The following is a 15,457-nucleotide window of genomic DNA, read 5'->3' as shown; positions in this document are numbered from 1 at the left end:
GCATGCTCCACCGACAGTCAGCCAGGTGACACTCCAATATTTTTCATATAATTGCTGTTGATCCTATCTTAAACTTCTTACTCTGTCCTATGTTTCTAACCACCTCCTCCATATTTTTCACCTTCTAAACTCTCTGAGCTGTATGCTAGATAAATTATATTCTGACCTTTTACTTCATAAATTATTTATTTGGGTATATCTACTTTCCTATTAAACCTTTTATTCAATTTTGATTGAATTTAAAATTTGGTTATATTTTTCAGTTCTAGGAGTGCTATTTGGTTCTTTAATAATCTATCAAATTTCTTATTCTCTATTCATCTTTAAGCATAATTTGCATTTCAATTAAAATGTTTAGCATATTATTAGATTATGTTTGGTAATTAAAATGTTGGAAGTATATTTCTGTATTCTCTTTTTTTTCCTGCTGGCTCTCACTCATGGTGTCATGTTCCCTTGTGTATGCAGTTATCTTTGTGTTCTAGTTACTTATTTATATAAATATTTTAAGCCTTAGGATGAACTTTCTTTTATAGAACGTCTGCATTTAGTTCCATCAGGATCTGGAAGCACTACTTTGTCAACAACCATGTTAAATCAAGTTCAGTGCTAAAAAAATCTAATTCAAAGCTGAAATTCTACACAAGGGCTCATCCATTTCCACCTTATTTTCACCTTAAAGGTGTAGTTCTTAGGGATACGTATTTATTAATGCAAGGGTCTTCTATGACCTTTACTTTGTTATGCTTTGATTTTCTCCCTTATTATATAAACCATCAAAATAGAAGTTCACACTTCCCAGGATTCCAAATAAACCAGGGAAAAGTTAGATGTTAAGCTCATTTATCTCTCTCGGTTCCTCTTAGACATTAATTGTAGCCAGATAACATATTACTGTCTTATTAGCTAATTGTTTTCAGTGGAAGCATTGGTCTACATAATCTATACCATCCTTACTAAAAGTAAGTCTCAATGAGACTTGTCTCACAATTATAAGTAAACTCTTGCTTTCTGAAATATAGGCAATTGACCTCAAGAAGATAGAGAAATAATGTGCATTTTTTACCTACTTGATCAATACTAAATCAACCCAATAATGCTGCAATCAATTTAAACAATCTCTCTCAGAAGAGACAATTTCTGTAATTGAGATTAGTATAGCTCCCACTTCTCTGCATTCTTTATTCTCCTGTAAATAAACATATCTTCCTGCCTACACCTGTTCCTTCTTCTCTCCTTCTAATATGCTTATTTATATATTTGTACAATTATAAGATATTATGTATTATATGGATATATACAGCACTGTACCAGAAATCCCAGTATCTTCCTTCCTTTTAAAACATTTGGTATTGGGGGGATCCCTGGGTGGCGCAGCAGTTTAGCGCCTGCCATTGGCCCAGGGCTTGATCCTGGAGACCCGGGATCGAATCCCACATTGGGTTCCCAGTGCATGGAGCCTGCTTGTGTCTCTGCCTCTCTCTCTCTCTCTGTGACTATCATAAAATAAATTTTAAAAAATAAAACATTTGGGATTTATCCATGTGGCTGTATATACCCCTAGTTTGCTCCTTTTGATAATATTCTGTAATATATTTTCATAAACATTTTCCACATTTATAAGTTTCTTTATTGATGAATATGTAGGATTGACTCCTGTTCTTTGCTCTCCCAAGATGAACATTCTTAGGCATATCATTTGTGAAGCTATGAAGGAAATTTTTTGGCTTATACATCTGAAACTAATATAATGTTGTGTGTCAACTATACTTCAATTTAAAAAAAAAAGAATTTTCTGGCTTAGCTACTCCAAAGTGGAACTGCTGAATCACGGTTATGTTCACTCTAAATTTCACCAAATACTATTAAAAATCTCTCAAAGCGGGCTATACATGTGATTTCCTATTGTTCCACTTGACATTATGTAAATTCCTCATCTTTACTAATGCTATGGATATAAACTAGGTGTCTTATTTTAGTATATTTTTCACCAACTAATGAGGTCAAGCATCATTTCATGTTCTTTATAGACTTTGTTTTTCCTTCTTTGAATTTCCTTTCCCTTTTTCCCTTTAAAAAATGTACTGGCTCTTTTTAATTTGTGTTAATCTGCAACAGTTACTTGAATCATCTGAATATTAATCTTCCTCAGTTAAACTGCCACAAGTAGCTTTTCCTTGCCTTTTAGCTTGCCTATGTATGCTATCTTCTAGTTTTGAAGTAATGATATTTGTCAATTTTATATCTTTATTGTTTGTATTTTTAAAACCTTGTTTAAAAAATTCAATCTCAGGGCACCTGGCTGGCTCAGTGGTTGAGTGTCTGCCTTCAGCAGGTCATGATCCCAGGGTCCTGGGATTGAGTCCTACATTGGGCTCCCCACGAGGAGTCTGCTTCTACCTCTGCCTATGTCTCTGCCTCTCTCTATGTCTCTCATGAATAAATAAAATCTTTTTTAAAAAAGAAATTTGGTCTGATAATAAGGTTATAAAGCTATTTTTACCTAGGTTTATTACATTTTCTCAATTAAAATACTTCACCTCTTAGATCCATAGAAAGTTTATTTTTATATGGCATGAGATGAGGATTTTCTTTATATAGTGAGCCAATTTTCCCAATAATATTTGCTAAATGATATATATATCTTGCCCCTAAGCCCAGTGATTTTGACACCTTCTCTATCACAACCAAGTTCTCTTATATAAAAGGATTTGGCCCCGGATTTTATTCTATCTTGTAGTCTACAAGTCTACTCCTGAATTATTTAAATAGCATATTCTATTATTATCATCTATTTTTTAAGATTTATTTATTTTAGAGCGAGACAGAGAGAGTATGTGGACGCTCAGGGAAGGGTAGAAGGAGAAGGAGGAGAGGCAAGGGGAGAGGGAGAGAATCCTTAATCCTCAATCTCTGCTAACCAAGGAGCCTGACATGAGGCTTGATCCCAGGACCCCAAGATCATGACCTGAGCTGAAATCAAGAGTCCCATGCCCAACAGACTAAGCCACTCAGGCAGGTGCTCCTGTTCTTATCTATTCTTATTAATGAATAAAAGCATAAGACTTACTTCTTATGAGTCTGAAGGATTAAGAGGGCCCAAGACTTTGTTTAAATATCTATTTATGTGAAATTCTCACAACCAGTAAATATCTATTGCAACACAAGATAAAACCAGTAAAAAATTTCACGAAGGAGGGCAGCCCGGGTGGCTGAAGCACTCACTGCCTTCAGCCCAGGGTGTGATCCTGGAGATCCGGGATCCAGTCCCATGTCGGGCTCCCTGCATGGAGCCTGCTTCTCCCTCTGTCTGTGTTTCTGCCTCTCTCTCTCTCTCTCTCTCTGTCTCTCATGAATAAATAAATAAAATCTTTTTTAAAAATTCGTGAAGGAAAGAAAAAGATTCATAGGGAATTGGAATTTGTTGCACCCATTTCACAATGTCAAATTCCATTTTATTATACTATCTAGTCTAAATATCTAAATTTATGAGAGAAATTGCAAAAATGTAAGGCACACTAGCTCCATATTCACACATTATAGCTATGAAAATCTCTACCTATAATCTTCCATTAAGCTATCTACTTGTATATTGGAGATATAATCTGTAACACCATGAGGAATCTATAAACTTACAGATACAGACCCATTCCTTCTTTGTGGTTATCAGAGAGAGGCCACAAAATATTAAGGATTTTTTGTACTTATGCTCACAAATCAATGGAAAAGTGAACCCAATTCATTTCTTTAACAGTTTGAATGTTCAATTCAGTTAAGAAGTTTTTATCTGTACTCTTCTGATGGAGAGTTATTCTATTCAGAATGATACCATGAATTACTATTCTAGTTAAGTCATGAACAATATAAGATAATATAAATTTAAACTAGCAAACATGATATTAAAGAAAACGAAAAAGCCATATCTAGGCCCACAGCAATATAAAGCTCCTTCCCCATAACAACAACAAAGGAGAATTACTTAAAAATCAGTAATTTTCAATGTGGTAACTTTTATTTTGTCACAAAGTGAATTTTTGAAAAATACTACAAGACAAAAAGCAAGCAAATAAGGTATCCTAGTACTGAATATGGAGAGGTATCTTTTTTATTACACTTTATGATGAAAATGTGCAAAATGAGTAGTGAAACAAAAATACTTCCACCAAGATTCAATAGCATTTTTTATTTTTGCTTTCTCTTTGATAAAATATCTACAAATAAATTACATATATTGCGGCATTCACTCTTAATACTTAAGTTGTACCTCCAAATAATTAGTAACATTGTCTTGCATAACAGCAATGCCATTATCACAACAAAAAATCAGCAATAACTCCGTTAATGTAACATTTTTGACCAAACAATCGAAAAAAAAAAAAAAACCTAGAAAACACACAGATTATATTTCCACTTCATTATGGCCACAAATATATATTTGTGAGGAGAGTGGAAGAAATGATAATGCATGCAACTGAGGTACAACCTAATATGCATACCAGATTTGCAAAAACAATCCAGAGATTGTCAAGAATAACAAAGGACTCGAAGTTTAAAATAAAGTATTTTATTGAATGTTGAATCCAAAACTATTGCGGAAGTTCTCATTTTCCCCTGTATGTCTACCAGTGTCAGGGACTGGAAGACTGGGGATAATGGGCTTGAGGAACTTGAACTCGCTGGTCCCAGTCCCTCCCGCCAGACACACCTCGTACCGGTAGCTCTGGGACAGGGTCCCCGCGCCGCTGACGTCCACCAGGTGGCCCGGAAAGTGGCCCTCGGGCACCGCGCAGCCACCCCCCGACGCCGCCCCGCTCCTCCTGCACAGCCGCACCGCCACGAACGCCAGCGCCGAGCACAGGAAGAGCGACGACACGGACGCCAAGGCGATGACCAGGTAGACGGTGAGCGGGTCGGCCCGGGCCTCGGCCGCCGCCACGTCCGGCAGCGGCAGGTAGGGCTGCGAGAAGCCGTCCACCAGCAGCACGTGCAGCGTGACGCTGGCCGACAGCGGCGGCTCGCCATTGTCCTTGACCAGCACCAGCAGCCTGTGCCTGACGGCGTCGCGCTCGCTCAGCAGCCGGGCCGTGCGCACCTCGCCGTTGTGCGCCCACACGCCGAACAGCCCGGGCTCCGTGGCCTTGAGCAGCTGGAACGACAGCCAGGCGTTCTGGCCCGAGTCGCCGTCCACCGCCACCACCTTGGTCACCAGGTAGCCCGCCTCGGCCGCCCGCGGCACCAGCTCGGTGCAGGGCGCAGAGCCGTTCTGCAGCGGGTACAGCACGAAGGGCGCGTTGTCGTTGTCGTCCAGCACCAGCACGCGCACCAGCGCCTGGCTGCTCAGCGCGGGCGAGCCGCGGTCGGCCGCGCCCACGCGGACCTCGAAGGCCTGCAGCGCCTCGTAGTCCAGGGACCTGAGCGCGAACAGCTGCCCGTTGTCCGCGTTGATGGACACCAGCGAGGCGAGCGGCAGGTGCGGGTCCCGGGGCGGCAGCAGCGAGTAGGTGACCTGGGCGTTGGCGCCCGCGTCTCTGTCGGTGGCGCTCACGGTGCCGATGTGCAGGGCGGGGCTGTTGTTCTCGCGGACGCGCAGGGTGTAGGTGGTCTGGCTGAAGGCGGGGGCGTTGTCGTTGACGTCGGAGACCGTCACGGTGATGTTGTGCTGGGTCTTCAGCCTGGGGGTCCCCAGGTCACTGACGGTGATCGTGATGTTGTACTCGGATCTTGTCTCTCTATCCAGTGCTTTTTCCGAAACTAAAGTGAAAAAGTTCTTGAAGGTTGGTTTCAGAAAAAAGGGGAGCTCATCCTGAATAGAGCAAACCATCCTTCCATTGTCCCCAGAATCTTGATCTCGTACACTAAAAAGAGCAACCAGAGTCTCTGAGGCGTTCTCTGGAATTGACTTTGTAAATGATGATATGGTCACTTCTGGTGGATTATCATTTATATCTATTACTTTAACCAGAAGAGTACATTCTTCTGAAAGACCCCCACCATCTGTTGCCTGAATACTTATAGTGTAGAATTGTATTACTTCAAAATCCAGGCATGATCTCAAATGAACTTCCCCAGATATTGGATTGATTTCAAATGTTTTACGGATATCTTCTGAAGCATACAAAAATGTGTATGATATTTTCCCATAATTTCCTGCATCCAAATCATTAGCAAAAATGGTAATAATCCAGGAGCCAACAGGTGTGTCCTCCAGAACATGCACTTCATAGAGACTCTGAGCAAACTCAGGGGCATTGTCGTTGATGTCCAAGACCTTGATGAGAACCAAAGTTGTCCCAGACCTGGGTGGAGATCCACCATCCAGTGCTGTGAGTGTTAATGTGAGCTCAGGCTCCTCTTCATGATCTAATTCTCTGTCTAGGACCAGTTCTGGGTATATCTTCCCATCACTACTATCTCGGATTTTAATGTAGAAATGAGAATTGGGGCTAATTGTATAGTTTTGGAGACTATTGGTTCCTACATCCAAATCTTGGGCACTCTCCAATAGGAATGTGGTTCCAGTAATGGTACTTTCTGATATTTTAATAAGTATTTGCTTGTCCAGAAACGTGGGGGAGTGATCATTTATGTCCTTGACATACAGTTCTGCCCGAAAAAACTGTAAAGGGTTTTCTAAAACTATCTGAAAATGCAGCACACAGGGCTCAGTGGAGCCACAGAGCTCTTCTCGGTCCAGTTTCTTATTTAGGAGCAAATCCCCGGTCAGTAAATCAAGATGTAAATGCTTTTCATTATCATCCGACACTACTCGGGTCTCCCGTGAGGATAGCTCCTCCACGCCAAGCCCTAAATCCCTTGCAAGATTGGCCACAAAAGAACCAACTTCTGTCTCCTCTGCCACAGAATATTGCACAGATTCAGGACCTGCCTGAGATAATCCCAGTAAAACAAAGAAAATCAAGACTTGCCTTTTCCGCAGAGTGAGCTCCCCTTTGATCTCCATGGCTCCTTCCAGCAACCTCTTTTGTAGAAAATTTTAAGTTCAGCCCTAATTTTGGAAGCTGACGCTCAATTTTTTAAAATAAGAACGCCCCCCGGAAGGTATATAGCCCTCCAGCAGCTTTAGTAGATGAAGCTCCTTTACTGCTTCTCTTTTCAGTGGTTTGAATGGTCTCTGTTCCCCAGAATAATGAAGCCCACAGTGTTGTCCATGCGCTAATGTCATTTTATCCTACAGCGCCACCATGTGTTTCCATGATTTTTTTCAGTAAAATTTTTTTTCTCTTGAACAAGTAATTCATGAATACATCTGTAGTATTTTAAAGCAAATCCCAGACATCATATATCTTTACCCCTACTTTACCAAGTATCTCTAATAGATAAAGACTTTAAAATATAACTATGATGCACTATTACAGTCAACAGAGTTAGCAATAATTCCTTGATATAACTTATACTCAGTCTGCATTTGGTTTTCCTTATTTTTCTCCAAAAATTTTTTACTGTTAATTTGTCTGAATCAGGATCCAAACAGGTCTTTACTGAGCATTTAATTAGTGCTGTTTTGAATGCTGACAAGACCTTATTAAGATGTCCTGGACTGAGGAAATAATATTTTATTTAGGTCATTTCTTGAGAATTTCAAATATATTCCTCCTCTACTCTTGTAAATACTTTTGAATTCAGTCAATATTAATTATTAATGTCATTACTCTTCATTTACATATTTTAAAAACACACATGTAAGGATTTGGAATAAATAGTATAGATTTACTCCTTGCCTTTATGGAGTTCACTGGCTAAAAATTTGGCGGTAACATATGAAAAGGTTTAGCATAAAACTCTGGAAAAAACCCAAACACCTTCATTAGAGGAGAGAGAAAATAAAGTATCTTTCAAAAGACAAAGAAGGCCTAGAGTTCAGAATCATTAAACCAAACTAAATAGCATTTCAAGAAGATGGGGAAGATCAGTGGTAGCAAATGCTTCAGAAACTCCCCCAAAATGAATATTCTGAAGATGGTCATTGTGAAGGAGTCTAATAGATGTTTCCCCAAAATTGGTTCCCTTTATACTAATAAGGATGTACTGTACACAGGCACATGACTACTCTCGATTGCCTGTTCCAGTCTGCCTTGTAGTTGGGTATGGCCAGTTGAATAAAGTTCTCACTAATATTGTGAACAGAATTTTTGCCATTTCTAGGTCTAGAAGAGAAGACATCTGGATGTGTTTCCTTCCTCCCAGCCAACTAGAACCTAGATGTGTCAGTCATGCACACATTATGACATTGCAGTAGGGAATGTAGAGCAATTACTTTCCATAAAACTTGTTTCTGGAAGGATTGTAATGAGCAAAGCTGCCTCATCTACCCAGTCATTTACACTTGAACTGTTATAAGGACATACACACTTTTACAAGCCACTGTGTAGTTATACTGCTTTGTTCAGCAATATAACCTTACCTAACTTTCACAGAAAACCTCAGTCACCTTTACAATAGCAGTTTCAGAGTGGTCACAGTGAAACTCAGATGGCACTTGGTTGAAAAGCAAGAGGGATAAGGAAGTAAAAATGACAATCCTTTCAAATTTAGCTGGAAAAATAAGAAACTGATGGTATCCGTAGGAAAATTGAAACTCAATAGTTTTTTTTAAGCCTAGGGAGATTTGAAGTTATTTAAAATGCTGATTTGTAGTATTCAACAGAGAGGAAGAAAAGTGAGATACCAAAGAGAGGATTAATTCAATGTGAAGCCCTTAAAAGGTGGTTAAACATAGGCCCCAGAAAGTAAATGAAGAGATCGGGCTTGCATAGAAAGTGACCTTGGTAGAGGTCATTATAAGTACAGATGCTATTCAGTGTGTAGGTTTGGGGACAGAAAATTCAGAGAATTTCTATTTGATAGATTCTATTTTTCTCAGCAAGGTATTAAGCAAATTCCTCTGCTTAAGGGGAATATGTAAGTAGTAGGGTGAGAAATATAAAGATAACTAGGTTTGAAGTAGCAGTTACAGAGAAAAGAAGAGAAAGCTGATTAGGAAAATATAAAACAATTTCTTGGTCTTCAAAGCTAAATTAAGTTTAGATGTGTTAAACTCATGTGATAGTATTGATAATTTTCTAAGTTTTGACTTATAGAATGCAGCACCAGTGACATAACAGAAGAGACAATTATATTCATCTGGAGTGGAGTTTCATCGGGTGGTTTCAGTAAAGGAAAATTGAACAAGGGAATAAAGAATATGCGCATGAGGGTGACTAGGAGTGGCAGACCAGGGAATCAGCTGAATAGGAGAGAAATGAGAGCACAAGGGGGGTTACTATATAGTAGCAGCATCATAGTAGCAGCATCGTAGAATGGAGGTTTTCATAAGGTCAAAGGCAAGATGTGATAGGAATAGCAGAATGAGGGGATTAAAGACACAGAGGATTCTATTCTCAGAGATATCTGAAATCATTCTTTCATAGAAAGAACGATTTTGGGTGGTGAAAAAGTACAGCATGTAGCCAGGGTTCTAATGCCTGACATTGAGGACAGGAGAGTGTCCTAGGGGCTGAGAAGCTATGTTATTTCTTAGTGGAATGGGGAGTGGTAGCAGAACTTGAGTTAGAAAGGAGATGAGGAGAACCAAGTGTTTGTCAGCTAAAATGTCTTTATGTCCTTTCTCATGGAGAGTTCTAATCTCAACTGTTACTTGGTTTTTACTGGTAATGGTTTTCAAGAAAATCCTCTCTGGGAGGCTGGGCCATCCCTTACAGCTCCATTTGGTAATTGACCTTCTCCCTCCACAGACAGCATGTAGTCCTTTGATATAAAATTGGCTGATACAGGGACCCCCGGGTGGCTCAGCTGTTGAGCGTCTGCCTTTGGCTCAGGGAGTGATCCTGGAGTCCCGGGATTGAGTCCCACATCAGGCTCCCTGCATGGAGCCTGCTTCTCCCTCTGTCTCTGTCTCTGCCTCTGTGTGTCTCTCTCATGAATAAATAGATAAATAAATTTTTTAAAAATTAGCTGATACAGTTTCATTTTTATGCATAGGCTTAAATTTAACTGTAAATGAGATATTCGAAGCATAAGAGGAAAATTTGTTTTTAGCAACACATTTGAAGAAAATTGGTTGGTTACTTCTATCTGGGCATCTGAGCTCCTGAAGACCTGGCACTCTCCATTAGAGTCAGGAAACACGTAGTTTTTTCAATAAGTAGACAAATCCGAAGTCCTCTTGTTCAGATATCTGGAAAAACTTGAAGCAATAGGACCTGGTCCTTTGCTGTTATACCTGTTAGATTTTCTGCCTGAGGGACGCCTGGGTGGCTCAGTGGTTGAGCATCTGACCCCAGGGCGTGATCCTGGGGTCCCAGGATCCTGTCTCACATGGGGCTCCCTGCATGGAGCCTGCTTCTCCCTCTGCCTGTGTCTCTGCCTTTCTCTCTGTGTGTCTCTCATGAATAAATAAATAAAATCTTTTAAAAAATTTCTGCCTGAGTTGTTTGAATTGCTCTTTTCTCTCTCCCCTACAATAAATGGCAGAAGTCCCACCTTACTTGGGACACAGGTTGCTAGAACCACTCCCACCAGTGTTTTAATATCATTATTGATATATCACTTACATACCATAGAGCTTTCCCATTTAAAGTGTACAATACTTTAAAGCCACCAGGGGACCCCTGGGTGGCTCAGTTGGTTATGAATCTGACTCTTGATTTTTTTTTGACTCTTGATTTTGATTCAGGTCATGATCTTAGGGGTCATGAAATTGAGCCCTGCATTGGACTCTATGCTCAGTGCAGAGTTTCCTTGAGATTCTCTCCCTCTACCTTTGCCCCTCCCCCCATGTGTGCTCTGTCTCTAAAATAAATAAATACACTTTAAAAAAATTAAGTGTACAATGCAATGGGTTTTAATGTTTCCAGATTTGTGTAATTATCACCACAGTCTAATTTCAGAACATCATGCCAAAAAGAGACCCCTTACCCTTTAGCTATTCTTCATCCCTTACCCTCCCTACAGCTGTAGACAACCACTAATCTGCTTTCTAGTCCCTATAGATTTGCCTGTACAGAACATTTCATATAAATGGGATCATACAATGTAAGATATTTTGCAACTGGTCTCTTTCACTTAGAGTAATGATTTTGAGGTTCGCCTATGTTGTAGTTTGTTACAGTACTTCATTTCACTTTAGTGTTGAATAATAACAATCCCATTGTATGGAGATACTATATCTTGTTTATCCATTCATCAGTTGATGGACATTTGGGGTATCTCCACTTTTGGTAATATTATGAGTAATGCTACTATGAACATGCATGTATATAGTTTTTGTGCATGTGTGAAGATATGCTTTTATTTCTTTTGAATATATATATATATATATATATATATATATATATATATATATATCTGAGAAAAATGGTTTTCAAACTTTGGCCTGCTACCCATTAATAGGGTCATGAAAGCAAATTAGTAGATCATAACCACACATGAAAATTAAAGAGAATGTAATAATATGGGCAATTTTAGAATTCACCTAAGCTAAAAATTGTCTACAAAACATTTCTATTAAGTATGTACACAACCTTAAAAACAACATAATTTTTCTGTGGGCTGTCATTTTTTAAGGTTTGGTTATTATTATTCAGATGGATTCAAGTGGATTATATCATACCTTTGTAATATCAACAAGAATTCTGGAAAATTATCACTTCATATTCCAAGACTTTCTGGGTCGCTACAATACTGAAGGGCCTTCACAATCACTCTCCAGGATGAATGAAGATGAGGTGTTAATAAAATGGTCTTCGGGTCCTTTCTAACAAGGACATGATTTTCCAGGTGTTATTTTCAACAGCAGTAAACATTTTAAAGTGTTAATAAAAATGCAGTGACTTTAAAGGAAGAAAAATGATATTTCTGAATAGTATTCATTGCTATACCACAAGAAAAAAATGAAATGAAGAAGTACTTGAACACTTGAAACACTTTGAAAGTGGTCTGCTTTATTTTACCAAAAGCATAATTGTAAGTGAAAGTTCAACTGGATAGAGGACAATGAACAAAAGTGATTTGGTGCTGTTACTTAAGGAGGCAAACTAATTACCCATTAAGACCTCCTGGATTACAGAAAAAGTATCCTCTAATTATAATCACAAAGATAACATTTACTTGAAAGATGGGTAGAATTTGTGAAAATATAAAAGTACACAGAATACAATTTAAAATACACACAAATTGGGGGAAATAACATTGATCTGGAAGTGGCACGAAAAGTGGCACTTATGGAATGTGAAACATAATTATGATCTCTATATGTTGAACCCAAAACTATTGCGGAAGTTAGGATTTTCTTCTGTTTCTTTCCCAGGGCACTGGGGTGGGAGGTTGGGGAGAATCGGCTTGAGGAACTTGAACTCGCTGGTCCCAGTCCCTCCCGCCAGACACACCTCGTACCGGTAGCTCTGGGACAGGGTCCCCGCGCCGCTGACGTCCACCAGGTGGCCCGGAAAGTGGCCCTCGGGCACCGCGCAGCCACCCCCCGACGCCGCCCCGCTCCTCCTGCACAGCCGCACCGCCACGAACGCCAGCGCCGAGCACAGGAAGAGCGACGACACGGACGCCAAGGCGATGACCAGGTAGACGGTGAGCGGGTCGGCCCGGGCCTCGGCCGCCGCCACGTCCGGCAGCGGCAGGTAGGGCTGCGAGAAGCCGTCCACCAGCAGCACGTGCAGCGTGACGCTGGCCGACAGCGGCGGCTCGCCATTGTCCTTGACCAGCACCAGCAGCCTGTGCCTGACGGCGTCGCGCTCGCTCAGCAGCCGGGCCGTGCGCACCTCGCCGTTGTGCGCCCACACGCCGAACAGCCCGGGCTCCGTGGCCTTGAGCAGCTGGAACGACAGCCAGGCGTTCTGGCCCGAGTCGCCGTCCACCGCCACCACCTTGGTCACCAGGTAGCCCGCCTCGGCCGCCCGCGGCACCAGCTCGGTGCAGGGCGCAGAGCCGTTCTGCAGCGGGTACAGCACGAAGGGCGCGTTGTCGTTGTCGTCCAGCACCAGCACGCGCACCAGCGCCTGGCTGCTCAGCGCGGGCGAGCCGCGGTCGGCCGCGCCCACGCGGACCTCGAAGGCCTGCAGCGCCTCGTAGTCCAGGGACCTGAGCGCGAACAGCTGCCCGTTGTCCGCGTTGATGGACACCAGCGAGGCGAGCGGCAGGTGCGGGTCCCGGGGCGGCAGCAGCGAGTAGGTGACCTGGGCGTTGGCGCCCGCGTCTCTGTCGGTGGCGCTCACGGTGCCGATGTGCAGGGCGGGGCTGTTGTTCTCGCGGACGCGCAGGGTGTAGGTGGTCTGGCTGAAGGCGGGGGCGTTGTCGTTGACGTCGGAGACCGTCACGGTGATGTTGTGCTGGGTCTTCAGCCTGGGGGTCCCCAGGTCACTGACGGTGATGGTGATGTTGTACTCCGCCTGTCTCTCTCTGTCGAGGGGGCTCTCTGTTACCAGGGTGTAGAAATTCTCTACTGATGGCTTCAGGATGAAGGGGAGATCGTCCTGGATGGAGCACACCATCTTTGCATTGTTCCCTGAATCTCTGTCTCTGATCCTAAAAACAGCTACTACTGTGTCCGGCGAGTTTTCTGCAATTGGGCTAGTAAGTGATGACATGAGTAGTTCTGGTGGATTATCATTGATATCTGTTACATGGACCACCACAGTACATTTTCCAGAAAGCCCTCCACCATCTTTGGCCTGAATAGTTAATGTATAAGTTTGTATTGCCTCGTAGTTCAATTCGGCTTTAAGGTAAAGTTTGCCAGATGTTGAATTGATTCGAAACGTTTTGAGAATTCTATCCGTAGCATACGAAAATGCATAGACTATTTCTCCATTACTTCCAGCATCTAAATCTCTAGCTAATACAGCGACAACCAGGGAGCCAACAGGGCTGTTTTCAGGCACCTGCACCCTGTAAAGCGACTGTACAAATTCAGGGACATTGTCATTTACATCCAAAACCAGTATGTGTATTAGGGTGGTCCCGGATCTGGGCGGAGAGCCGCCATCCAGGGCTGTGAGTGTTAAACTGAGTTCAGAAACCTCTTCACGATCCAGCACTCTATCCAGTACCAATTCGGGATAAACATTCCCCTCTCCACTATCACGGACATCAATATGGAAATAGATGTTGGAGCTGATGGTGTAGTTTCTCAGGTTGTTGATACCAACATCTGAATCCTCTGCCCTTTCTAGAAGAAATGTTACCCCTGGAGTGGTACTTTCTAATATGTTCAAGGAAATCTCTTTGTCTAGAAATACTGGAGAATGATCATTGATGTCTCTGACCCATAGCTCAGCACGGAAAATCTGAAAAGGCTTTTCAAGTAGCAGCTGGAAAGGCAACACACACGGCTCTGTGGGGCCGCACAATTTCTCTCGGTCTAATTTCTCATTTAGAAGTAAGTCACCAGTAAGCGGATTGAGGAGTAAAAATCTTATGTTCTCATCTGAAACGATTCTACATCCCCGAGCTGATACTTCCCCCGGCTCCAATCCCAGATCAATTGCTAGGTTGGCCAGAAAAGTCCCCCTCTCCATTTCCTCTGCCACAAAATACTGAAGCGGTTCTGTGCCAGCCCAAGACACTCCCAAAAACACACAAAGAAAGAACACTTGCCTTTTCTGCACTGCAGGCGCCACTATGGCCTCCATTCTTTGTTTAAGCAACCTTTCAAAACCACGGTTTGCTCTGCCTCAAGCAGTTCTCAGAAATTGCAGAAACCGAATCCTTAGAAATGAGGTGGATAATAGCAATGCTTTCTCCCAACTCCATCACCACCGTTTCCTTTACTTTTCTTGTCTGTCAGCTTTCCTCTGACCAGTAGAATTTGTAACATCCTTTGTATGAGTATCCCCCCTCTTTTTAGCCAGCAGCGCCACCTTGCGTTTTGTAGATGTTGTTCCCGTTTTCAAGAATAGAACCAAAAGATGGCAGATTCAAGCAACTGCCAACAGAAGTGATTTTTTTTACCCCAAAGGGTCTGTGCGGTTTTATTACATCATTTTCCTCAAATGGTCACGATAATGTTAATAGCTTACATAGCTTTTCCCTCTGATAGTCTGAATTTGTAGAAGAATAATCTGTTGTTTTTCTTAACCTGGGAACATGAAATTTAACTCTGGCTTCCCACCAGGAGTAAAACTTCCTTAAGTTTTACTTAAGAAAATTTCCTCCAGGGGATCCCTGGGTGGCTCAGTGGTTTGGCGCCTGCCTTTAGCCCAGGGCGTGACCCTGGAGTCCCAGGATCAAGTCCCAGGAGCAAGTCCCAGGATCAAGTCCCGGAATCGAGTCCCAGGATCAAGTCCCGTGTGGAGCTCCGGGCATGGAACCTGCTTCTCCCTCTGCGCGCCTCTCTCTCTCTCTCTCTCTCTCTCTCTCTATCATGAATAAATAAAATATTTAACAAAAAAAGAAAGAAAACTTCCTTCAGCTTTTAAATGAGTTCTGT

General features: G+C 42.1%; 2 protein-coding genes across 2 annotated transcripts; both read right to left on the bottom strand.

Moving 5' to 3' along the window:
- Nucleotides 1-4,168: 4,168 nt before the first annotated feature.
- On the bottom strand, nucleotides 4,169-8,203 carry LOC144313989 (protocadherin beta-14). The gene has a single exon (XM_077897558.1). It carries the CDS (start codon nucleotides 6,959-6,961, stop codon nucleotides 4,565-4,567), a length of 2,397 nt encoding a protein of 798 aa, XP_077753684.1. The 5' UTR covers nucleotides 6,962-8,203; the 3' UTR covers nucleotides 4,169-4,564.
- A 3,737-nt stretch (nucleotides 8,204-11,940) lies between these two features.
- LOC144313990 (protocadherin beta-7-like) lies at nucleotides 11,941-15,243 on the bottom strand. Its single transcript, XM_077897559.1, has one exon. It carries the CDS (start codon nucleotides 14,658-14,660, stop codon nucleotides 12,267-12,269), a length of 2,394 nt encoding a protein of 797 aa, XP_077753685.1. The 5' UTR covers nucleotides 14,661-15,243; the 3' UTR covers nucleotides 11,941-12,266.
- Between the last annotated feature and the right edge of the window lie 214 nt (nucleotides 15,244-15,457).

Source organism: Canis aureus, chromosome 5, assembly GCF_053574225.1.
Source record: "Canis aureus isolate CA01 chromosome 5, VMU_Caureus_v.1.0, whole genome shotgun sequence".
NCBI lineage: Eukaryota > Metazoa > Chordata > Mammalia > Carnivora > Canidae > Canis > Canis aureus.
This window is presented reverse-complemented; position numbering and strand designations above follow the sequence as displayed.

What these genes read in the sequence shown, in the direction of transcription:
- LOC144313990 (XM_077897559.1), bottom strand. Translation starts at nt 14,660, where the DNA reads ATGGAGGCCATAGTGGCGCCTGCAGTGCAGAAAAGGCAAGTGTTCTTT.
- LOC144313989 (XM_077897558.1), bottom strand. Translation starts at nt 6,961, where the DNA reads ATGGAGATCAAAGGGGAGCTCACTCTGCGGAAAAGGCAAGTCTTGATT.